Source organism: Ovis aries, chromosome 1 (genome assembly GCF_016772045.2).
Source record: "Ovis aries strain OAR_USU_Benz2616 breed Rambouillet chromosome 1, ARS-UI_Ramb_v3.0, whole genome shotgun sequence".
NCBI classification, from domain to species: Eukaryota; Metazoa; Chordata; class Mammalia; order Artiodactyla; family Bovidae; genus Ovis; species Ovis aries.
This window is the reverse complement of record NC_056054.1, coordinates 165,027,574-165,052,483: the sequence shown is the minus strand read 5'-3', so window position 1 is coordinate 165,052,483 and position 24,910 is coordinate 165,027,574. Positions and strand designations below refer to the sequence as shown.

At 40.5% G+C, this 24,910-nt stretch overlaps 2 protein-coding genes and 1 long non-coding RNA gene across 7 annotated transcripts in view; 1 reads left to right on the top strand and 2 right to left on the bottom strand.

Moving 5' to 3' along the window:
• Window positions 1-24,910, top strand: part of FILIP1L (filamin A interacting protein 1 like) — a 388,439-nt gene that overhangs the window by 283,511 nt on the left and 80,018 nt on the right. For all 3 annotated transcript variants that reach the window (XR_009600904.1, XM_060416590.1, XM_060416592.1), the window contains exons 5-6: window positions 1,489-4,264; window positions 20,912-21,087. Coding sequence is in view for 2 of the 3 variants with exons in the window: in XM_060416590.1 (XP_060272573.1) it covers window positions 1,489-4,264; window positions 20,912-21,087 (2,952 nt within the window). In the remaining variant the exon portion in view is untranslated. The remainder of the gene's footprint in view (window positions 1-1,488; window positions 4,265-20,911; window positions 21,088-24,910) is intronic.
• CMSS1 (cms1 ribosomal small subunit homolog) overlaps window positions 1-24,910 on the bottom strand; it is a 394,573-nt gene that overhangs the window by 361,869 nt on the left and 7,794 nt on the right. The gene's annotated exons all lie outside the window — the stretch shown is intronic.
• On the bottom strand, window positions 4,479-8,289 carry LOC132659905 (uncharacterized). The gene is made up of 2 exons (XR_009600939.1): window positions 8,152-8,289; window positions 4,479-7,912 (listed from the first exon to the last, which is right to left on the bottom strand). It is a non-coding gene; the product is annotated as an uncharacterized LOC132659905 (long non-coding RNA).

Below are 24,910 nucleotides of genomic sequence, written 5' to 3'. Positions count from 1 at the left end.
AAAAAAGTTTGAAAGTTCTTACATCATACAATTATTTTAAACACACTGCCTCTTGCGTAGTGTAATTAGAGAAGAGCAGATTCGAATCTCAAAAAGGACTCTTATTTCCAAGAATACCCCAAGTTAATTTCCCTGTACAATGTCCTCTCACATACTTAAACAATTTTAAAAAGAAAGTTCTGTGGCAAGGATTAAAGACTTGCATTGGATAATTAACTCATTCCTAGTAGATACGCTAAAACTCTGTATGCTTGATCAAGAAAACAGATATTTACAACTTTTCACCCATGACAAGTCCTTCAGTTAAATTCTTCAGGGATTCCATCCTATTTTAGCTTCTGTATAACAATACTGCAAAGCTGTAATTACATCCTCTATAATCAGCCATTCCCAGTGTAATTAGGAGTGCCACAAATTTAAAACTGTGACCTCAATACTGAGGGAAAAAGTGTGTGGAAGAGAGAGTTTATACTGCATGCAATATGCCTTCCATGTTTTGTTGACAAATTTAAAACATAAAGAAAAAAAAATAACATGTTATCAAAGTCATCATTCAAAGGACTTATGATTCAAAAGGGTTCCTGATAAGAGTTTTTCCTCCATCATTTCTAATGTCTGACACTCATAAAGCTCTTTTGTATAAAATCCCATGCTCTTCCCATATGTTATGAAAACTCTAAACCCCTTCAGGTATTTGTCAGTTCCTCTCATTCAACTACCATCCACTGTAGGAATAAAGATAGATGTGCATGGATTCCTGACACAGTGTCAGGCTAGTGTAAACCAAGTTTAAACTGGCAAATAGGTCCATTAGTAAAGTGCCTAACTTATAAGCAATGTGAATAAATTTAATCTTAACTAAGAATAAGGAAGCTGATCAAACATTAGTAATCACATAATGTTTCAAGCAAACCATTCGATAAATACAATAATAACCACATTAATAAAACAGATCAACAGCAACAAAACTTCTCAAATGCTTATGGGTCAGCACTGTGAGAATCTTAGATAAATTATCTCATTTAGTTTTCATAAATGGCCCCTGGATAATAAAGTTATCACCTCCAGTTTTCACAGAGGAAACTGAAGCCCAGGGGATGTTAAGTAACTGACCAGGTTAATTAGTTGGTAAGAGTAGGGCCAGTCTTGAAGCTTGGTCCGAGTCTCAAGCTTGTGCTTGTTTTTACAACCTTCAGGTTATAATATCTATTGATTATATGTTACACAAGCAATTTAAACCAAACATTCTTGTCCTTACTCTTTCACCAAGGCTCCTGGTGAACTAAAACTGTTAACAATCAATGAGGGGGTGGGAAGAAAGCAGGAAGTGGAAAAAAAAGAGCAAGGTTCCCCACCTCCATCAAATTCAGGAACTCCTTTCCATTATGGTATGAGTTGATACTGTCTAAATTACATACATGTTTACTCACAGCCCATAAGTTACTAAAGCACCAGTTACAAAACAGAATGCACTCTTGTATTTTTCAGATTAAAAAGGCTGATTGACCAAGAAACTGAGTCCCAGGAGAAGAAGGAGCAAGAAAAAGAGAAGAGGGTCACCGCCCTGAAAGAGGAGCTGACCAAACTGAAATCTTTTGCTTTGATGGTGGTGGACGAACAACAAAGGCTGACAGCACAGCTTGCCCTTCAAAGACAGAAAATCCAGGACCTAACCACAAGTGCAAAGGAAACACATGCTAAACTAGCCCTTGCTGAAGCCAGAGCTCAGGAAGAGGAACAGAAGGCAACCAGACTAGAGAACGAACTGCAAACGCAGACCACAGAATTTCACCAGAACCAAGAAACAATTATGGCGAAGCTCACCAATGAGGACAGCCAAAATCGCCAGCTTCGACAAAAGCTGGCAGCACTCAGCCGGCAAATTGATGAGTTAGAAGAGACAAACAGGTCTTTACGAAAAGCAGAAGAAGAGCTGCAAGATATAAAAGAAAAAATTAACAAGGGAGAATATGGAAACTCTAGTATCATGACTGAGGTAGAGGAGCTCAGGAAACGTGTGCTAGAAATGGAAGGGAAGGATGAAGAGCTCATAAAAATGGAGGAGCAGTGCAGAGATCTCAATAAGAGGCTAGAAAAGGAAACATCACAGAGTAAAGACTTTAAACTTGAGGTTGAAAAACTCAATAAAAGGATTATGGCTCTGGAAAAATTAGAAGATGCTTTCAGCAAAAGCAAACAAGAATGCTACTCGCTGAAATGCAATTTAGAAAAAGAAAGGATGACCACAAAGCAACTGTCTCAGGAACTAGAGAGTTTAAAGATAAGGATCAAAGAGCTAGAAACCATTGAAAGTCGTCTGGAAAAGACAGAATTCACCTTAAAAGAGGATTTAACTAAATTGAAAACATTAACTGTGATGCTAGTAGATGAACGGAAAACAATGAGTGAAAAATTAAAGCAAACTGAAGATAAGTTACAAGCTGCTGCTTCTCAGCTTCAAGTGGAGCAAAATAAAGTGACAGCAGTTACGGAGAAGTTAATTGAGGAAACTAAAAGGGCACTGAAGTCCAAAACTGATGTGGAAGAAAAAATGTACAGTGTGACCAAAGAGAGAGACGATCTAAAAAGCAAACTGAAAGCAGAGGAAGAGAAAGGAAATGATCTCCTGTCCAAGGTTAATGTGTTGAAAAATAGGCTTCAATCCTTGGAAGCAATTGAGAAAGATTTCCTAAAAAACAAATTAAATCAGGATTCTGGTAAATCCACAACAGCATTACACCAAGAGAACAATAAGATTAAAGAGCTTTCTCAAGAAGTGGAGAGACTGAAACTGAAGTTAAAGGATATGAAAGCCATCGAGGATGACCTCATGAAAACTGAAGATGAGTATGAGACGCTGGAACGAAGGTATGCCAATGAACGCGACAAAGCTCAGTTTTTATCTGAAGAGCTGGAGCATGTTAAAATGGAACTTGCCAAGTACAAGTTAGCAGAAAAGACAGAGTCCAGCCACGAACAATGGCTTTTCAAAAGGCTTCAAGAAGAAGAAGCTAAGTCAGGTCACCTCTCGAGAGAAGTGGATGCACTGAAAGAGAAAATTCACGAATACATGGCAACTGAGGACCTGATATGTCACCTCCAGGGAGATCATTCGGTTCTGCAAAAGAAACTCAGTCAACAAGAGAACAGGAACAGAGATTTAGGAAGAGAGATTGAAAACCTCACTAAAGAGTTGGAGCGGTATCGTCACTTCAGTAAGAGCCTCCGGCCCAATCTCAACGGAAGAAGAATCTCTGACCCTCAAGTATTTTCTAAAGAAGTTCAAACAGAAGCAGCAGACAACGAGCCACCTGATTATAAGAGTCTCATTCCTCTGGAACGAGCAGTCATCAATGGTCAGTTATATGAGGAGAGTGAGGACCAGGACGAGGACCCTAATGATGAAGAGTCTGTGCTTTCCTTCAAATGCAACTCATCTACTCCCTGTCCTGTTAACAGGAAGCTCTGGATTCCTTGGATGAAGTCCAAGGAGGGCCATCCTCAGAATGGCAAAATACAGACTAAACCCAATGGCAACTTCATGCAACCTGGAGATTTAGTGCTAAGCCACACACCTGGGCAACCACTTCATATAAAGGTTACTCCAGACCATGTCCAAAACACAGCCACTCTTGAAATCACAAGTCCAACCACAGAGAGTCCTCACTCTTACACAAGCACTGCAGTGATACCAAACTGTGGCACCCCAAAGCAAAGGATCACCATCCTCCAAAATGCCTCCATAACACCAGTGAAATCAAAAACCTCTGCTGAAGGCCTGATGAATTTAGAGCAAGGCATGTCCCCAATTACCATGGCAACCTTTGCCAGGGCACAGACCCCAGAGTCCTGTGGTTCCATAACTCCAGAAAGGACAATGTCACCTATTCAGGTTTTGGCTGTTACTGGTTCAGCTAGCTCCCCTGAGCAGGGACGCTCTCCTGAGCCGATAGAAATCAGTGCCAAGCACGCAATTTTCAGAGTCTCCCCTGACCGGCAATCATCATGGCAGTTTCAACGTTCAAACAGTAACAGTTCAAGTGTGATAACTACTGAGGATAATAAAATCCACATTCACTTAGGAAGTCCTTACATGCAAGCTGTAGCCAGCCCTGTGAGACCTGCCAGCCCTTCAGCACCACTGCAGGATAACAGAACTCAAGGCTTAACTAATGGGGCACTAAACAAAACAACCAGTAAAGTCACCAGCAGTATTACTATCACACCAACAGCCACACCTCTTCCTCGACAATCACAAATTACAGTAAGTAATATATATAACTGACGACCCTTCCTTATCCGGTTTATACTGATATTATTGCAAGGAACTCAGTCCTTTTTAATTATCCCTCCACATGCCCCCAAAGACTGACTGAACTTGTACTTTGGGAAGGTTTATGCATGAACTATCCAAGAGTATCTGAAACTAACTAAGTGTTGCCTGCATAGTCATATCAAGTGTGCACTTACTGTATATCTTTTCATTTACATACCCTGTATGGAAAATATTTAGTCTACACTTGTTTAAATACATCTTTATGTATTTCATTTTCCATAACTCACATTAATTTGACTGCAACTTGTCTCGGTGAAATACTTTAACATTATAAAGCAGTAAATAATTTGTTATTTTTACCACTGCTTGCTGAATTTTCTTTTGGTCATTCTGTGTTTTTTTTTTTTTTTTTTTTGCATGTATAATAGAATTTTATTTCCTGTTCATAATGTCTGTTAATTCTTCATTAAAAACAAACAGGATCTATTTCCCATTTATAGTCAACTTCTGATCACATATTAGAGAAGGAAGTAGTTGAAATAAATAAAATTTTATGGCTCTTTGATTTCAAGGTGAACTACAAGATCTCACAGGAGCAAACTTGACTTCACGCTTGAGATGTATCCTAATATCACTGGAGCCCAGCACAGTATTTAGCACATATTAGGAATTTAGGAACTTTATAAAATGTTTACTCATAATCGCTGAATAAAATAATATTAATTTGCTTCTGTGAGCATGTATGAGCTGAGGCATGTCAGGTGAAAGTAAGACGTATGTTAGGAAGCCAGAAAAAGCACATTTGGAAATACAAGTTACCTTGACAATCAAGAGTTGACTGTGTTTCTACCATACATTAAAAATCCCCTTAAAATGTTTGTCTACATCTAAACAGCCACTAAAACATATGCTAGAATCAGCCACTAAAACATATGCTCTTGAACAGTCTGCTTCAAACCAAAAATGTCATTATTGTTCTTTTCTCCTGTTTGGCTCCCAGAATAGTTTGAATTACTCAAGGTAGCTGCTTTCTACCTTGCTTGTTAGTAGTCTGCATTCAGAAGCTTAAGCTTGATTGTAGGTTGGTTTTTTGTTTTTTTTTTTTTTTAACCTCCCAACAAGCAAATAAAAAGCAAAGATAGTTACAAACATAAGTTATAGAAAAGGCATATTTTTAAAAATACTGTATGTTAGTTGAGGAAGTTTCTTCTGTGATTATTGTTATCTGATTTTCAAGGTAGGCGAGAAAAACTCGGTAATTCTTAAAGATAAAAAAAGCATCCTAGGAATTCTGATACTGGGACTGTAGGCATAACCTGTACCTCTGTAGCAGAGAACAACAGCTTTCAGATGAACATTTCATATTGCAAATCTGGTCCCCAAGCCACATTCCAAAAACATGATTTCAGACAAAGTAGCTCACTGCCATTTTCCCTTTTCCAACCTTATAGCTGTTAATTTAGTGTGGTCAATTGTATTGCCAGTTATTGATTTTAAACACAATTCATTTAGACACCCAGGAAAACTGTGAAGATCTTCAGAAATAAAGCCATCTTTCACAATTATCCTCCTTTCCCTGCAAAATCAATTTCATGATAGCAAAGCAAGGATTTGTTGACAGAAACACTTCCATGGTGATGAACTGCAACACCAATGCTGTGGGCTTGCATCATCATTAAATAAATTTGGATGAAAACTGAGGTTAGTGATGAATGAGAAAGCTTCTGTTTAAACACATTTATCATGGGAATCGGCAGTGACCCAACTGTATTACAAAATACATGACAGTCTAAATGTTTTCCAAAACTTTTTATTTTTAAGTTACCTTGAATTAGAACTTTAGAAGAAACTACAACTGTTATTTTACATCTTTTAAAGTAGACACTGATAATATTGCTACATGGGATATCTTTTAAGATGATAATCGAAAGAGTACATATAAAGTTTTGGTGAATAGTGATCAACTAATAAAAAACAGAAATAGTTTGTAATCAACTAATAATAAACAAACAGAAACTAGAAAGAATTAACATACAAAGTCTTCCCAGCATTTCCCCACTTACGTCACATAATGACACAAACAGAAAACACACTGGATGGATAAAGAGGCAGAGGTGATGAGCTGAGGGACTCCTGTCACCCCCAGGCTATTCCCGGCTGCCCCAGGTACTGAGGAAAATACCCATTTTTGGCACACTTGTAACTAAGAGTTTGAGAGGTTCTGGACTATTCATTAGTTGAACTATTTTGTAAGGATTCAATTTCTTATCTTATGTGAGCCAAGCAATTTTATATAATAAAGTTAATACCCCAAGTCCTGTGCTCTATGATTATAATGCACAAATTCTCATTTCATCATCTTGCTCCAGACATTAACTACAAATAGGCTTCCCAAGTAATTAACATTATTGGAAATCTACTGGACTTTCAAGGAACTGAACCTCTTTTAGAGGTTCCTCTACTAGGACTACTTCAGTGTAACAATTCATATCCACGTCAAAATTTATGAACACTGTTGTATTAATAACATATATAGATTACTAAAAGTGCTACTAACCAAAGTTTATGGTAAAGAGAGCATCATCTCTTAAAAAAAGTTTCTTTTCCATAAAATCATACAACGATTCTATTAAAACTTAGAAAGTTTCTACAACTACATTTCAGAATGCCGAGACATTAGGCAAAGCATAAACTAGGTTGCACTGTGAGATGACCGTAAGAATGACACAGACTAGATTTTTGGCCTTTAATTTCAAAAATAATTCTTCATAACTCTGTGTGCTTGTGTGTGTATATGTGTATGTGGGGTTCCAGGACTTCTTTTTATTGCACATAAAATCACAGACAAATCCTGAAAACTAGGAAGGAGAGAGGAAGTGTCACTGGAAAATCTTCATATGAGATATGTGGAAGTGGAGAGTTGTGTTCTTGAAGAAAAGAAGGCCCTTGAGAGGCTCATAGGAGACATGACTGTTTCTGTAAACATCTGAAAAAATATCTTCCTCTCATTTCATCTGAGGTCCTAGCTTCAGAATCAAGATTCATTTTACTCGGTCCCTGATCCTTTTAACTTTTTGAGCTGCAGCATTCTATCACAGTTTTGAATGATTTTATTTTATTTTGTCATTTTATTTTAATGACATTCTTCTTGCCTTTTAAGACCGTTTGCAACGCTTTCCCAAGGAGGCCACTGCTCTCTGATCCATCCTTACAAGAAGGACATTGTACATTACAACAACTGGATCTTTACATACAAAGGAAAGTCTCTCTATGTATTAAGATGATGATAGGATTATATAAATTCTATTAGTACTTAGTTTCTACAATTACATTTCAGAATGCCAAGACATTAGGCAAAGGATAAACTACGTTGCACTGTGAGATGACCATTAAAGGGGTATTTAATTTAAAATTTTTAGACTCGTAAAAGGATTCTGTGATCTTTATTGACTAAAATATAACTCCACACAAAAACATATTTTTGACAGCTGTTTTGATTCTTAATCTTTACCAAGTGAGTCTTCCTTGAAACTTGTTAGACAAAGGCAGGGAGAGAGCTTTAATAACACTCTAGTTCCCCTACATTTTGGCTTCTGATACTGTCTTTTCCTCCAGATAATCTTTTGCTTTGCAATCCTAAGAGAAAAAATAATTAGGCAATAATGCATGCCCAAAACAATAGGATCTACATTTCTCAAAGTAAAATTCAAAACACATTACGAAAATCCCCTGATGTCCCACTCAGGGCTATCAAATCCCAATCTCTGAGGGAAGGGCGCAGGAAGCTGCATTTTTTAGCAAGTTCCTCTGCTGCTTACTATGTACCTAAAGAAGGAATTGGGCTTCCCAGGCAGCACTGATGGTAAAGAACCCACCTGCCAATGCAGGAGACGAGACACAGGTCCAATCCTTGGGTCAGGAAGATCCCCTGGAGGAGAGCAAGGCAAAGGACTCCAGTATTCCTGCCTGGAGAATCCCATGGATAGAGGAGCCTGGTGGCTACAGTTCATAGCGCTGCAAAGAGTTGGACATAACTAAATCCACTCAGCACACACACACACAAAGAAGGATTCCATTGTTTTAGACAGTTCTATTGATATATTGATAAACACTAGCAAATATGTTCTGACTCTAGTCTTGCTCTACCAGAATGAATTACACCTGTTTCAGGAAGTTTGACTATTCCACCCTCTAGTGGCTGGCATGACAAACAGATGGCTTATTCTCCAGGTTTTCTTTTTATTCAAAAGAAAAGCTCAATAAAAACTGCCGTCTTATAAGGTGGAAAGGTTCCCAGTTTTACAACAGTAGCAAAGCATAGATGTCTGATTCTTTGAGCTGTAGCAGGCTGTCTGACAACTACAAGCTCTGTTTCACCTCCAGGTCCCTGGGCCTCAACATAACCCTACAGCATTTCTTGGGAATGGTCCAGAACATACATTAAAGAGAGCAGTTTGGATGAGCCAAAACAAAGGACTCCATTCACCTTAGGCCACAGTGAAGCAAATCCAAGAAAGAATAAGGCAGATAAGTGGTTCAATAAAATCCACAAACCTTCAAACTCCTTAAAACTCATTTTCATTTAGATTAAGCTCCAAGTCCTTTCCTTTGCAACTGGTGGATCCTTCTACTGTGCAGTCAGAGCAAGTGCTCCCCAAAGGCAAAACTGTAGGATAAAGAATCCTTAGGGAGTTGAGCAAATTAACCAGCCAACACACCTCTAAGTACCTTGCTGCTGCTGCTGCTAAGTTGCTTCAGTCGTGTCTGACTCTGTGCGACCCCAAAGACGGCAGCCCACTAGGCTCCTCTGTCCCTGGGATTCTCCAGGCAAGAACACTGGAGTGGGTTGCCATTTCCTTCTCCAATGCATGAAAGTGAAAAGTGAAAGTGAAGTCGCTCAGTTGTGTCCAACTCTTGGCGACCTCATGGACTACAGCCTACCAGGCTCCTCCGTCCTTGGGATTTTCCAGGCAAGAGTACTGGAGTGGGGTGCTACCAGACCTACAAAGGCTGTCTCACTCTCTGCCACTCTTTAGGCCTCTGGAAGGGTGGAGTAGGTTTACTGACATAGCACCCCTGTCTCAGTGACATGCACAGCATCTCAGCATTAGTGTCTCCTCTTCAGAGAACCACAATGGATACAATGGATCAATCCACTGATAATAATAAACTGAACAGGGTGGGTACTAAGGAGAAAGATCCACTGTTCTTCAAGAGCTTCCTATATCTGATATACAGAGATGAGAATCTTGAACCAGACTAAAATAAGCCTCAAAGCAACTTTAAAAATCTTCGCTGAGGAGTTTCATTGCATAAGGCTTGTTTCTACTAATTTGATAGATAGGCCTGGGGCACATGCATATTTGAATGTTTTTATTTGTATTAATACCTTTTACCTTTGTCTCTTTCAAAGATACCATACTACAAACCAATATTTTCAGATGAGCTTTCCATTCTTCATATGCCTTTGGAAGAAACATTAGTCTAGACAACCAACCAACTTTGCTTTGGTTGGCAAAATGGGGGAAAGGTGGGTTTCAGCAGGATTCCTAAGAACTTAAGAAATAACCCTTAACTGTTTAGAACTTTCTAAAGTCTTCTGTGAGGAGTTTCAATCCCATTTGTATTAGCTTATAATACAGAATCACCAAAGGTGATTCTATGTCTTCTATGAGGATACAAGCACCATTCATTCCTCAACAAATCACTTACAAGAATGAATCCACAAACATTTATGAAACACCTAACATTTACTCATTGCCGTGCAAGACAGCTACGCAGGTGATAAGACTTAGAATCTAAGGCAAGAGTTGAGAACTACCTTAAAAGGTAATTAAGAGCACAATACGGAAAAGGAATTCTATAGATAGCAAGTTCTGTAGGCCTTTGGAGGAGTAGATTACCCTGGACAGGGTTCAGGGGTCAGGTTTCAGACACAGATAGGATCTGACTGGAGGAGAGGTAGCTGAGAGAGAAGGAAAACTGGGATAGAGATTCCAGGAGGATCTCAGAGCAGAAGTGCGGGGGCAGGCAGGAGAGCAGAAAACCAGCATCTGAGGAACAGCGAGTGATGCAGCGTGGCTGATGCTGACACGGCTGGGGAGTGGTCACAAAGAGTCGGACATGACTAGGCGAGTAAACAACAAGATGCACAGGGCACAGCACTGCCAGAGCCTGAAGGTCCTCGGCTACCATGCTAGGGGCAATCTGTCCTCAAAGGAGTTCTCTGGGTAGTGAGGTCAGAGAAAACCAATGCTTTATGCACTGTTATTTTATTTCACAATAACCCTGTAAAGTGGATATCGTCACAATTTTAGAGACGATGCATAATAAATCATACCTAATCCTGCTCAGAACACAGACAGGGCACCTGACATTAGCTGCTTGCGCTCTGCCTCACAGTCTGCCGCTTCAGCCAGAACCCTGGGAACACCCCTAAGTACACACATGGGGCTTTTCCCTGCCTCCTCCCCACTGCTCTACCTGGAGAGAATTCTCTGCTCTAATCTACAGCGAAAGGTCTGGCTTGAGCCTGACCTCTTCTGAAACCTTCCAAGGTCACTACAGACGAGAGCAGCAATCTGCCTCCTCTTGCAACTCCTCCCATCTGCAGACCACTGTTAAGAGATAACGAAGGTGAGAGGCCAAGCCCCACACCAATGGGCAGGCATGGGGAAGACTGACTGGGGATGATGCTGTGGACAGAAGATGCGAGAAAGCAAGGCCAAGGAGAGGTACAAGCTGCCAGGGACCACTAAGCCCACTCTATCCTAAAACAGGAGTCTGTAAGCAAAGGCACAAACTCCAGGAGTGAAGGATGAGTTTGGACAGGCTATCAGTCTGTGAAGAACAGAGGTACCTGATCTCCTCAGAGGTGGCTGGAGTGAAAAGCATCAGAAAGGAGTGACAATGATCCACAGAAGCAACATCACAACCACACACATCAAAGTTTTTAAGCAGGTGGCCACGTTGACCGTCCTGATAGTCCTGACTTAAAATCTCCAGAGAAGGCAATCTAGGGCTCAAGGTCTAGTCATCAAAAAGACAAGCACCACCAGCTTAGCCCAGAGGTGGTGAGACTTCTGCCTTTGTAGAACCCTAGAAAATCTTCCTGGGATGGCATACCCTAATTTAGGGTTTCCATTTCTCAAGCAGCATCATGACTTACAAGGGAAGACTTAAGGTCCCAAAATCAGTTTACAAAAAGAGAATTGTGTATTTTTTGAGCTCAGGGGGAGAAGTGTTAGGGTTCAAGCTTGCATGCATGCTTGCTCAGTTGCTTCAGTCATGTCCGACTCTTTGAGACCTCATGGACTGTAGCCTGCCAGGCTCCTCTGTCCTTGGGATTCTCCAGGCAAGAATACTGGAGTGGGGAGCCATGCCCTCCTCCAGGGGATCTTTCTGACTCAGGAATCAAACACATCTCCAGCATCTCCTGCATTGTAGGCAGATTCTTTACCCCTTGAGGCACATGGGAAGCCCAGGGTTCAACCCTGTCAGTCTCTAAATTCTGCTTCCAATTCAGAATTAAATAACAGTAAACTTAGGGAGTTATCACAAATAAAATAGTCATTTTAGAGAAAAATCTTCAAATTGATCTCCAATTATCTCTCACAACAATTGCTGTTTAGTTGCTAAGTCCTGTCTGACTCTTTTTCCAACCCCACGGACTCTATCCTGACAGGCTCCTCTGTCCCTGGGCTTTTCCAGGCAAGAGTACTGGAGTGGGTTGCCATTTCCTTCTCCAGAGGACCTTCCCGACTCAGGGATGAACCCAGATCTCCTGCATTGCAGGCAGACGCTTTACCCTCTGAGCCACCAGGGACGCCTGAGCTACCAGGGAAGCCCCTCGTAACAATTAAGTACATATAAAGACCTGCTTCAATGCAGCCACTCACAGCAATTCCTCAAGAACAAATTACCAGCCTTTACCATTTAGTCAGTCGGCTGTTTTTCTTCCCCTTCTCTTTCTTTAAAAAGAGCTATTCCTTTTCTGTTCTCTGTCTTTTAATGGACTTCTTGCTTAAATTCACTGATACCAGACAGTTTTGAGGCCTCAGAGAAGTATCATTTTATGGAAAGGGGAGTTAACTAAAAACTGCAATAGATCCCTAAAGAGTCCATTACATGAGAAACATTTAAACACCTGACGGGTCCCTTCAGGGTAGCAGGGATCACTCTGAGTAGGACAATCTCTCTCACAGTGACAGACACAAGCAGCACTATTTTTTATATAAAACTTTATTCTGATTATAATAACGCATATATACTGTAAAAATATAAATGCTGCTGGAGTTGTTGATTTTAGCTTCTAAGAAGCACAATGAGAGAACTAGGGAGAACAATGGACAATTAGTACTATTTTTGTAGGCCGACCTATCAACTATGGCTCTGTTCCAGGTGTTCTCAGACTGCCAATAAGGAAGGAAATGTGCTATAGGGGGACCATCCTGTAGTTACTGAACACCCCTGTGCTATTAGGGTCTCCCTCAGAGACTGCAAGTTTAAGTATTCTGTCTGTTCAGCCCAAATATAATGGCCCGGGGGCCAGCCTGGTAACCACAGGAGAGGGGCAGGGTTTCCCTCCCCTCAGAGAGCCAATCGATGCTTGGAAAACGGCTCAATCACTGTGCATTGTTCAAGTACTGGAAAGAAACTTCTCCTTAGAGGGCTACTCTCAGAACTAGTCACACTCTTATCAGTTAATAAGACAGGCAGCCTTGTAGTGGGAATGTGGGCATAAAACTCACTTCTCAGGCTTTGGGAAAATTATACAGAAGCACCCACGCTGGGAGAAGGAAAAAGTGGCAGGTGAGGGGGAATCACATTTTCTCCCTGGGCTGCCTCAGCCACTTGAATGGTATCAGCAGTTTTTCTATGATGATTCTCAAAGCAGCATCTCCAAGTTTTCAATGCCTACCAAACAGCTGCATATGGAAGACCGGCCTGCACTTCAAACCTAGCATGTGCCCACACCCCTGGGCTCTGTCACTCTTGGATTGCTCTCTGATTGCTTTGTCTCACTTCTGGTGGTGTTCCACCACCTTCCCTGTCACCCAGGGTCAACATCTGAGTCCTGTTCTCCACTTCTCTGCTCATCCTCTAGATCCAGCCGACCACTCTGCCCTGGTATTTCTCCCTCTGCCTTCTCTCTTTTATCTGTGCTGCTGCTGCTGCTGCTAAGTCGCTTCAGTCGTGTCCGACTCTGTGTGATCCCATAGACGGCAGCCCATCAGGCTCCCCCATCCTGGGATTCTCCAGGCAAGCACACTGGAGTCGGTTGCTATTTCCTTCTACAGTGCATGCATGCATGCTAAGTCGCTTCAGTCTCTGTGCGACCCTATGGACAGCAGCCCACCAGGCTCCTCTGACCACGGGATTCTCTATGCAAGAATACTGGAGTGGGTTGCCATTTCCTTCTCCAATGCATGAAAGTGAAAAATGAAAGTGAAGTCACTCAGTCGTGTTCAACTCATAGCGATGCCATGGACTGCAGCCCACCAGGCTCCTCCATCCATGGGATTTTCCAGGCAAGAGTACTGGAGCGGGGTGCCATTGCCTTCTCCTTATCTGTGCTGGTACGCCCCAAAACCAGACTTCAGAACAGATGCTACTGTAAAATAGTTAAACTATTGGATTTAACCCCACACCTCTAATACAACCTTCACTTGTGTTGCTGGTGATCTTTCTACAACCCGGTCCTGACCATGGCAACTCTCCAGTCCCTTGCCTCAAAACCACACTTACTTAGCACTTACATTACTGAGTGGCCCAAATCCAGACTTTCAATCAGGCCTCCACCTGTCACCTCCTCTCCCTTTGAAACTCTGGACGTAATGGGCGCCCTCAGCAGGACGCTGCACTGGCCATCTCCTCACACACCACAGGCCTTCTGGTGCTAGGCCTTTGCTCATGCTGTTCCTTGGACAATAATGCTCTTCTCTCTTTGTTCCTTTACTGAAATCTTACTCCTACCTCAAGTGTCGATTCCTCCAGAAAATTCTCTATTTTTCTCAGTTTTCCTGAGTTTCCAAATCATTTCTGTTTGTACTTTTATTATAGCACTTAATTTTGCCTCATTCTAGTCTTTTGTCACCCCTCTTACACTATAATCCTATAATCTCTTGAGTAAGAATAAGCTGTCATTTATTTTTTGAAACTCTCATATTAATGTTTCTCAAAATGATCGCATTTATCAGAATTACCAAGACCTCCACAGATTTCCACATCCCCAGACCTGTGAAATCCAGTGCAAGAATCTGCATCTTAACAAGCTGCCTGGCTCATTCTTGGGTTTATAAACGTTAAGAACCACTGTACTACATTATCCAGGACTTAAACACTGCTGGTAATAGGAGCTCAGCAAAAGTGCACAGGTCTAACAACACACCTGGGGGCCACAGTTGACTTGCACTTGTTTTCATAGAATCACTGAATGTCAGGGTCAAAAGACTTTATAGATGGTATAAATGCTTCATTTTTGAACAATTAAAAGACAGGACAGAATATGTTTTCAAATAAACTCTAAAAAAGAAAGACAATGAATAGACTAAGTAGGATGAGGGCAGAAAAGGATGTGTGAAGGTTTTCTGGGCCAGGGGTGGTTAGAAACATAGCCCAATACCTGGCACTGCCTGGTCAGCTGTTGCAACTGCTATGCTTAGCAATATGTTTCTAAGAATTAACTGGAGAGATGGGAGAGCAAGAGATAAAGCAGAAAAACAACAAATGTAAAATAACCAAAGAAGATAAGTTATCGTTATGATCAAGAAATGAGTACCTTAAGAACAGAAAGAAAGAAAAAGTACAAGTAAAAAAGAAAAGAAAAAAAAGAAAAAAGTAAAGATGATAAGGTTGACATTAGTAACAACTAGCACTTTGGATGCGCCAGGGACTTTCCTACACAGTATCTCTACCCGCTAAGGAACTTGCAAGTAGGCAGTCTAATCCTAAGGGTTACAAGATGAGGAAACTAAGGTCGGCCACAGGCTGACTGGCTTGATCAAGAACACACAGATAGTGGTGCCAGAACCAGAATCGAGACCCACCCAGGTCCACCCGGCTCCACACCCAGTGCTCTAGTCACTAACCCGGGGCTGTTGTAAAATATAAGCTGGAGAATGATTTTTAAAAGTTACGTGGGTGTATGTAAGGGAAGGAGAAAGACGGGAGTGGGTACCAAAATAGAAGAAAAAGAAAAAAGCTGAGCTGAAAAACCTGACAGATGAATAAAAAGAAAGGGGATAAACAAAACAGTTCAAGGTTAGTATATCTGAACATTCTGTTTCTAAATGGGATGCTATGTGTCTGAACACAAAAATGGAAGTAACTAGGTTAGGAAGGATTTTTGAAAACTGTACTTCAATGCTTATTCTTGGACTACCCATGGTGTAATTACCACAGAAAGACTGGGAGGTGACTAGGTATAACCACAAACCATGTTACATTATAAAATGAAGGCATCAATTTCCTCTAGCCTTCACCTCAGAAACTGGACAACTCTTAAATATAAATCACAGCACTGCAGTTCTATTTAAAACCAAACGTTCTCTCACAAGACATTAGTGGGAATGAGCTAATGAAACTACAGAGTTTCCTTCTGAAGGACCGTTTGCCACATAAAGCTAAAATTTTAGTGACAAAGTTTTATTGTATAATGAAATTCTGAGAAAATCAAGAGAAAAACGCCAAAGCAGCATATGAAATTCTGGGCTATCTGCCAGATTCATTATCTGCTGTTTCCTTAAAAAAAAAAAATTAGCAGTGATTTACCAAACAATACAAAAGACAAAAGGCAATTATATTCCAAAGACATTTTTTCTCATTTTAGCATTTCCTTCTTTTCATCACCATATCCATCATCATTACTTATGTACTTTCCCATAAACAGAGATAAAAACAAAAATACAAAACACTGTCATTCTGATAACACCAGGGCCTTGACCAAAGCATTCCATAGCTGGGTCCCTAAGCAAGTCAGGCAGCCCTGACTCCGCCCCTCCCTTGCCTACCCCAGTGACCACAGATGAAAACCACTCAAGGTCTCTGGAAGTCCTGAGCCTTTCAACCTCTAGAGTTAAAGGTGTAGTGAGGGCCCTGCAGTCCCTGGAGTCAAGAACACTCCTGAGGGAACACAGCTTTCTTACACAATATGTTGCCAATATATCTCCAAAAAGTTCAAAGTACTTACACAATTAATTTCATTTAGAGAAAAGGAAACATCCTGATTCCAGCTGTGTAACTAGGATCTGATAGTTTCCTCATACAAGGAAACTAATTTTGTTCCGGTGTTTGCCCTCCAGTATAGTGTGAAGGAGGACAAGGATCAAGTAGAAATTGGATTGCAGAACTGAGATTTTGAATAAAACATTTTCCCTTTCAGTACTTCTTTTGGTCATTAAGGCTCACTGCTATCTAATGACTTGCTGTAATCATAATCATATAGATAGCTCGGTTTCTTTTAAGAACCTACAGGCTAAACAAGCTAACATTTTAAGAACTTAATGAATTCTCCTTTTCTTTCTACTGTTACCTAAATATAAGTGAGGCCTCTGCCTCACTCAACTCAGCATCTTTTAAACTTGTAATCCATTCCAAACCCCAATCTCCATGTTAAACTGAGTTAAACATTAAAAAAAAAAAACAAAAAAAACCCGCAAACTTTTCTTCTATGAATGAGCTTTCCAACTTGCTTAATCTCCTCCAAGACATCTGCTTTCTGATGAAACCCAGGAACCTCCAATTCTTAATCACTGTGTGGTCTTAAAAGAGCCATATGCATCGATTCCTCCTTCAATATGCTCTCCAAATTCGGATAAAGCTTTCTTGGAGCTATTTGACATAGTGTTCTATAAAAATGATCCAAGAGGTGACACATTTTAAAGCTCTCTACCTCATTTACTGAAACATGTCCAAGTATAAAATTCATACAAACAAAAAAAACATAGCTTTTTTCTTTAAGATTTGGGAATGAAATTTAGAGTTGTCCTAATAATATAACTAGCCTCTGCTGCCATCTAAAGGTAAAAACTATGAAGTGAGATCAAGAGTTATCAAGAAAACCAAAATTAACTTGCAGAATCAATGGTGTAGAAACAATGGGAACCCAGTAACTTTCAGGCAGCTGACCTTACCAATGACTATTCCAAGCCATGTTGTCTTTACAAACATGTATCAGTATAGCTCACCAGAAACAAGACCCATAAATACTGTCTTCAATACCAATTAGTTTATTGGACAGATTTCAGTTCTGACTAACCTGTGGTGCTCATTCCACATTCCTAGACAATCTGAGTCGGGAGATTTTGAGATGGGATCTGCGCATCTGCAGTGCTTTAAAAGCCCCACAGGTGGTTCTGATGAGCATCTAGGACCACTGGGCCACGAAACACTGGCTTCTACAGTACTAAACCTCCCACACCCAAGCAGACAAGAGTTCTAGGTAGAAAGAAACCTTAAAGCTTATTATCTAAATGAGATTCAACTATGGCAGTGTTCATCAAAGTATGTCAGGCTGACCACCCTGCATCAGATAAATCACCTTGAGAGTTTATTTAAAATGCAGATTCCTGGGTGTATCCATAGACATTTAAATGAATTACAGTTTCCAGAGGTAAGGCCCAAGAATCCACAATTTAAGTAGAATCCCAACACAGATTTTTGTACACTAAACAGGACAACCGATCTAATTCTTGACAAAGGTAAAGGACATCACTGAAACCTATTTTGTAGAGGCTATTATTAATGCTGTGGTTATAAGGTCAGCCGACTTACTCATGGTTTGCACAATATGTTGCTGTTCACAGAACTGTCCTGATCTCTTCAGTATTTATTTCCTTTTTATCCTTTAATATAACTTAGTGTGTGTTTTTTTTAAAATTATATACTTCTTAATTACAGAAAATGTAGTGTATAGAGAAGATATAAGAAAAATGGAAAACACTGTAACTCCACTAACCAGAGTTAACCGCTGATTTGTTGTTGTTCAATCACTAAGTTGTGTCTCACTCTTTGCGACCCCAGGGACTGAAGCTTGCCAGGCTTTCCTGTCCTTCCCTATCTCCTGGAGTTTGCTCAGACTAATGTCCATTGAGTCTGTGATGCCATCCAACCATCTCATCCTGTGTCGTCCCCTTCTCCTATTGCCCTCAATTTTCCCCAGCATCAGTGTCTTTTTCCAATGAGTTGGCTCTTCGCATCAGGTGGCCAAAGTACTGGAGCTTCAGCTTCAGCCCTCAGTCCTCCCAGTGAATATTCAGGGTTGATTTCCTTTAGGATTGGCTGGTTTGATCTCCCCACTGGTGTATTTTCTCCTAGTATTTTCTCTTCAAATATACACAGATAAAGCATGTATACAGTTTTAAATCCTGCTTTTAACATTTCCAGTAAACAGTTTTCTGTATCTTCAAAAGCATCATTATTTAAAGACAGCATAATATTTTCATGTGATTACAGTGTAATTCATTTACTCTATACTGATTATTACAGCCTTAAACTATGTCCATTTTTCATTGTTATAAATAATGTTAAAACACAAGAGCCTTGCCTGCATTTGTGATTATTTCCTGGCAGGAGAATGGTATCCGAGTATCAATATTTCATTTGCTATGCTTGCTGTGCTGTGCTTAGTCTCTCAGTCATGTCCAATTCTTTGTGACCCCATGAACTGTAGCCCACCAGGCTCCTCTGTCCATGGGGATTCTGCAGGCAAGAATACTGGAGTGGGTTGCCATGGTTAGGATTAAGTATTAAAAAAAAATCTCAGTAAGAACACTAAAGCCTAACAACTCTCCTAGTGCCTAGGCATAGAGAAGGCTGTACCAAAAGAAAGCATATTCCTCATAAAGTTTATATTTCATTGAAGGATTCATATTTTATAGCCAAGTCTGTGTAGTATTTATTTGAAAACCTAAATGTGGTTGCTATTAATAGTTAGGGGGCACTTAAAATAAGTGAATGTTTACATAAAGAGACCATGGGACTTTACTGTACTTTTATCAGTATAATAAAAATGTGTAAACAGATTTCTACAGAATAAAAAATAACACAAAAAGGGTTTCCGTAAGAACACTATTTGAAATCTATGATGAAAATGACAATGCATTTTTAAAAGATTTCTATTTTTCAAGTCAGAGCAACAAAATGGGGGAAGTTGTCTTCATCATCGTCATCCCTGTGGGTTATAATGGGAGAACTGCAGTTACCTGAGACCTTTTTCCCATCTCTTTACCAACACGTATTCTTAATCCAGAATATTCTTCCTAAGTAAATAAGAGTATATTTCTAAGCAAATATGAACTAAATCAAGCCTTTACTCTTTGACACTCCACAACCTACTTTCCCAGTCAAGATCATTCAACCTGTGACTCCTCTCTCACCCTTCATATGCTGTGGACAAATGTTAGTTCAATTGTACCTCCACAATATGCCTTCCCTCAGCCTAAGTCCTTATTATTCCCCTACCACCACCCATCCACCCTCCCACCCCCCGCCCCCCACACACAGAGTCTATAGAATCAGGTACAATTTCCCCTATCTAGCCCTAGTCTACATTCCCATTCTGTTTCTCAAACACAACCTAATTTAAAGTCATTCCATTTCTCAACTGTATCCAATTCCTATCTCAAGAACATTGTCAAAGTATTCCTTTACTCTGGAATGCTCTCCTGTTCTGCTATTAACAATCCTACTAGTCTTTGGAGTGAGTGAAGTTGCTCAGTCATGTCCAGCTTTTTGCAACCCCATGGACTATAGCCTACCAGGCTCCTCTGTCCATGTAATTTTCCAGGCAAGAGTACTGGAGTGGGTTGCCATTTCCTTCTCCAGAGAATCTTCTCGACCCAAGGATCAAACCCAGCTCTCCAGCATTGGAGGCAGATGTTTTACCCTGTGAGCCATCAGGGAAGCCCCTAGTCTTTGGAGGCCCAAGACAAATGTTACTTTTTCAATGAAGCTCTCTTAGACCCCTCATTTGAAATTCACCTTTCTCTGGAAATCTCATTAAACTTTGAGATGAATTTGGGACACTTCTCTTGTTTATCTACCACTATACCATGATTGCTAAAAAGCAAGAAACATAACCTATTTATCTCTGTATCTAACATTATCTACACTTGAGGGTCTTGAACACAGCACACACTTAACTCATGTTGGTGAACTGTTTAACTGAAGTTTTTTTCTTCAATATGACAATCCTTAATCTGATATGTCCCTGCTGCTGCTGCTGCTAAGTCATGTCAGTCGTGTCCGACCCTGTGCAACTGCAGAGACAGCAGCCCACCAGGCTCCCCCATCCCTGGGATTCTCCAGGCAAGAACACTGGAGGGGGTTGCCATTTCCTTCTCCAATGCATGAAAGTGAAAAGTGAAAGTGAAGTCACTCAGTCGTGTCCAACTCCCAGCGACCCCATGGACTGCAGCCTTCCAGGCTCCTCCGTCCATGGGATTTGCCAGGCAAGAGTACTGGAGAGGGGTGCCACTGCCTTCTCCGAATATGTCCCTAGAACCTAGATATGTCCCTAGAACCCAGTGTTTTCAAAAAAGCCAAAATCTCCAATCTGACTCTATGTCCTGAACAATGTCTGCTTCTCTACCAACTGTACTATTAACTACCTTCTGTTTTTCTGTTTAATTCAAGATCAAGGAGGTATGCAAGCAGAGAATTCCAACACGGATCCCTAAACCAAAATCTACAGGCATCACTAAGCCTTCCCCTAAAGCTCCTCCAGGGCCTACGGATAAGACTGGCTGTGGGAAGCTACACATCATAAGGACTGTCACCTCTAACACTTTCCTCCACTTGGGAGGGAAAAGGTAAGTCATGCCAATGCAGGGCCTGGATACATTCACTGACAGAAATATCTCGGAACCTGGAGTTTTAAGCATGGAAGGACAAAGATAAAGAGCCACCTCTCCAGGAAATGGCGACGCAGCAGACAGACAGATGGTTCGTTCACAGGCTGCTGGGCCTGGTGAATGCCATCCTGAAGGAGCAGCACAGCTACCATTCTTTCACCTATGTATGCATATGCATACACATACAGATAAAATCATAGGCCCAGACACACACCCCAGATCCTCCCAACTCGCCATCCTGCTCATAATGCAACCCAAAGCTGGACATTAGCCCAAAACAGGACTGGATTTGTTGGAATACTTTGAAAATTTTCTGGCAAACCCGGAAGTAATTCTTCATTCCACAGAACTTTGCTAAGAATATGTGGTAGCAAGAATTCCTACTCTGCTTCAAGAAAGTCAGATTAAAAATGGCGGGTTGGTTAAAATCATACTTTAAGGTCTAAAAATATGACTTCTTTTGACCAGGATGGGGGTGGGAAAAAATAAAGTGGTTCTTCTTAGTTACAAGAAGGAAAGGAACAACAAAAATGAGTAACAGCCAAACGCGTCCTTTTTGTGGCCTACCTGGTAACTGCTGAGGTAGTGTGTACACTCGGCTGCAGGCACTTAATCTTCTGTCCTTTTCCTAGTAAGTTGCCCCTCCTGTATATACCAGGCCACGGAATCTCACTGCTAGGCTTGTAAAGCAAACCATTTTAGATTGATATCTGCACTTTCTATAGTAATCAGGACACCTGAGAGTCAAAGGTCACCAATACTGAGTTCTTTTAGGGAGATATGAATCACTGTCTTGGATGTTTTAAAAAAAAAAATTTATCATCTCATATGGCATTTTTTAAATTACATCTGAACCAACACTATAGAAAAAGCACTTGATTCAACAAAAGCTTGTGATCAGGAGACTCAAGTTCTAATTCAAAATTTTCACTCATTTGACACAGAGCTTGGCATTCATTAGCCTAGGCCCTGAGTTTCCAGAATGCAAAAACAGAAAAGCTAAATAATTCCCCTGGTTCCTTAAGTTCTGATCATCCATGAGTACATCCAACTACAGAATACTGAATTCAACCAATCATCTACAAGGCAGAGCTCAGGTTCCTGGCAGTAAACTAGTTATTTTCTTCACACTAAAAACTAGGGAAATCTAGAGAAAGAATCTAGAAAGCATCTAGAGAAAGGTGTGTCTGTAATTTAGTGTGGGCAGAGTAACACAATGATGTTTTAAGACAAATGTATTTTTGACATGGGACACAGTTACATCTCACAAAGCTTCAGTCAGAAAAAAAAAAAAAAAATTCTAGAAGAGTATGACCCAAGGTTTTCTGTACTTCAGCACCAAGAACTGGAGGCATGATCCTGGAAGAAATCCTCCTGGTTAAGGACAGTGCTTCAGCTCACTGTCCTGGGACGCAGTCAGCAGAGCAGGAGCAAAGGAACTGCCATTTCCACATTCATACAGCCAAGCCCACTCCAGTGCACTGATGTCACTATACAATACCCCTGGGGCCCACTTCAATTTCAGGGAATTGGAGATGGGGCTGAAAGTCTGGGCAGCACTGAGCTATGCAAGTCAAAAAGAGGGATGACGTGCAGCAGTCAGCAGGCAAGTGGATAAGGGGAAGGCAGGGGGGTTAACTGGATTAAAGACACCAAGTGGAAAAGTCTAAGCTAAAGGAAAGCAGTAAGAGAACAATGGAAGGAATGGATTACAAAAGATGATAACCCACTGACATGACAATAATACGAGACAGTTCAGAAGGAAGTACAGGGCAGTAACAGGTAGATGGTGAAGTGGGAAAAAGTGGAGGGTGCTTATGACTGTGCCTGATATTAGCAGGTAATATTCAGCAAACAGAGAATGAGTGAATGAGGGACAGAAAAGCCATTCAGTTAGGAATTAAGTGAGAAAATGTACTAAGAGACAGCAATGGTACATGACAGGGTCAGGAAAAGCGGTTATGTTGCATAACATTCAACACTGATAATTATGCTAATACAAAGAGGAAACACTGAACCTCGTAGGGTGGAACCCAAACAGACTGGAAAGAAGCATGAAACAAAACAGGAAAAACAAGCACCAACAGTACTCACAGAAAAACACAACATCCTGGGAATATTTTACCTTGAAGATGAGCAAGCAAGCAGCAGAAATCCATCTTTAAATGGATTTTATTTTCTTGGGCTCCAAAATCACTGCGGACAGTTACTGCAGCCATGAAATTAAAAGATACTTGCTCCCTAGAAGAAAAGCTGTAACAAACCTAGGCAGCAAATTAAAAAGCAGAGACATTACTTTGCCAACAAAGGTCTGTATAGTCAAAGTTATGGTTTTTCCAGTAGTCATGTATGGATGAGAGTTGTACCATAACGAAGGCTGAGCGCCAAAGAATTGGTCCTTTTGAGCTGTGGTGTTGGAAAAGACTCTTGAGAGTCCCTTGGACTTCAAGGAGATCAAACCAGTCAATCCTAAAGGGAATCAGTCCTGAATATTCACTGCAAGGACTGATGCCAAAACTAAAGCTCCAATACTTTGACCACTGATGCAAAGAACTGATTCACTGGAAAAGATGCTGATACTGTAGGAGACTGAAGGCAGGAGAAGGGGCCAAGAGAGGATGAGATGGTTGGATGGCATTACTGACTCGATGGACATGAGTTTGAGCAAGCTCCGGAAGTTGGTGATGGACTGGGAAGCCTGGCGTGCTGCAGTCCATGGGGTCGAAAAGAGTTGGACACAACTGAGTGACTGAACTGAACTGAATGCTATTTAGACAGGTCTTTAAAATAACAAAATCTATTCTAACAAAAGGATTACCAGCCAAAAACTATACTTCTTATTTTAAAGCAATATGTAATATGGTAAAAATGCATGAACAACTTACAACCAGGGTAAATTCAACAAAATGGTGTTTGACCTGTAACACAACCAAAATATAAAGAATTCTGCCTCCTGAGCATAATCCTGTTTCTGCAGAAATATGCTCCTTCTAAAAATAAAAATAAAAGAAGCTATCCTAATAATTTTAGAGTGCTTTTATTAGGTTAAATTTTTTGAAAACAGATAAAAATACAAGTGAACAAAGATACACTCAAATTGTGAAAAAAAAAAAGTTTAATAACCTGATATTTGTATGCTGCAGTCTTTCCTCGGCTCTTCATTTAACTTCAATGATTTCTGAACTGATCTTGTAACTTTTTAGAATCAAGTGTCTGATTTTAACAGGAAAATGACTGATCTAATACATGACTGGCAATTATGGGCTAAGTAATGGAGGATCTGATGTGATGTGGAATTCTCTTTGGGACGTGTTTCATGATATGTGTCATAACACTGGGGGTCTGACACTGAGTCTGAGGCAGGGATCTGCAGCCCACAGGCCAAATTCAGCCCACTGTCTTTCTGTATGTTCTGCAGGTTAATAGTTTTTATATTTTTAAATAGGAAAAAACATCAAGAAGAATATTTTGTGAGATGTGAAAATTACATGAAATTCAGATTTCATTGTCTATGGATAACATTCTATTGGAACACAGCCATGTTCATTTGTTTACATATGTATTAAATGATCATTTTTACACTACAATAGCAGAGTTGAGTAGCTGTGACACTGACCGGCCAAACACAGCTTAAACTATTTACTATCTGGCCGTTTGCAAAAAAAGTTTCCTTACTGCTGTTCTAGTGTGATCTAGACTAATAAGGAACTCAACAACTTAAGAAGAGCTTAATCAACTAATTGGTAAAAGCAATGCTAGCAATTTAAGAATGTGATTAAAA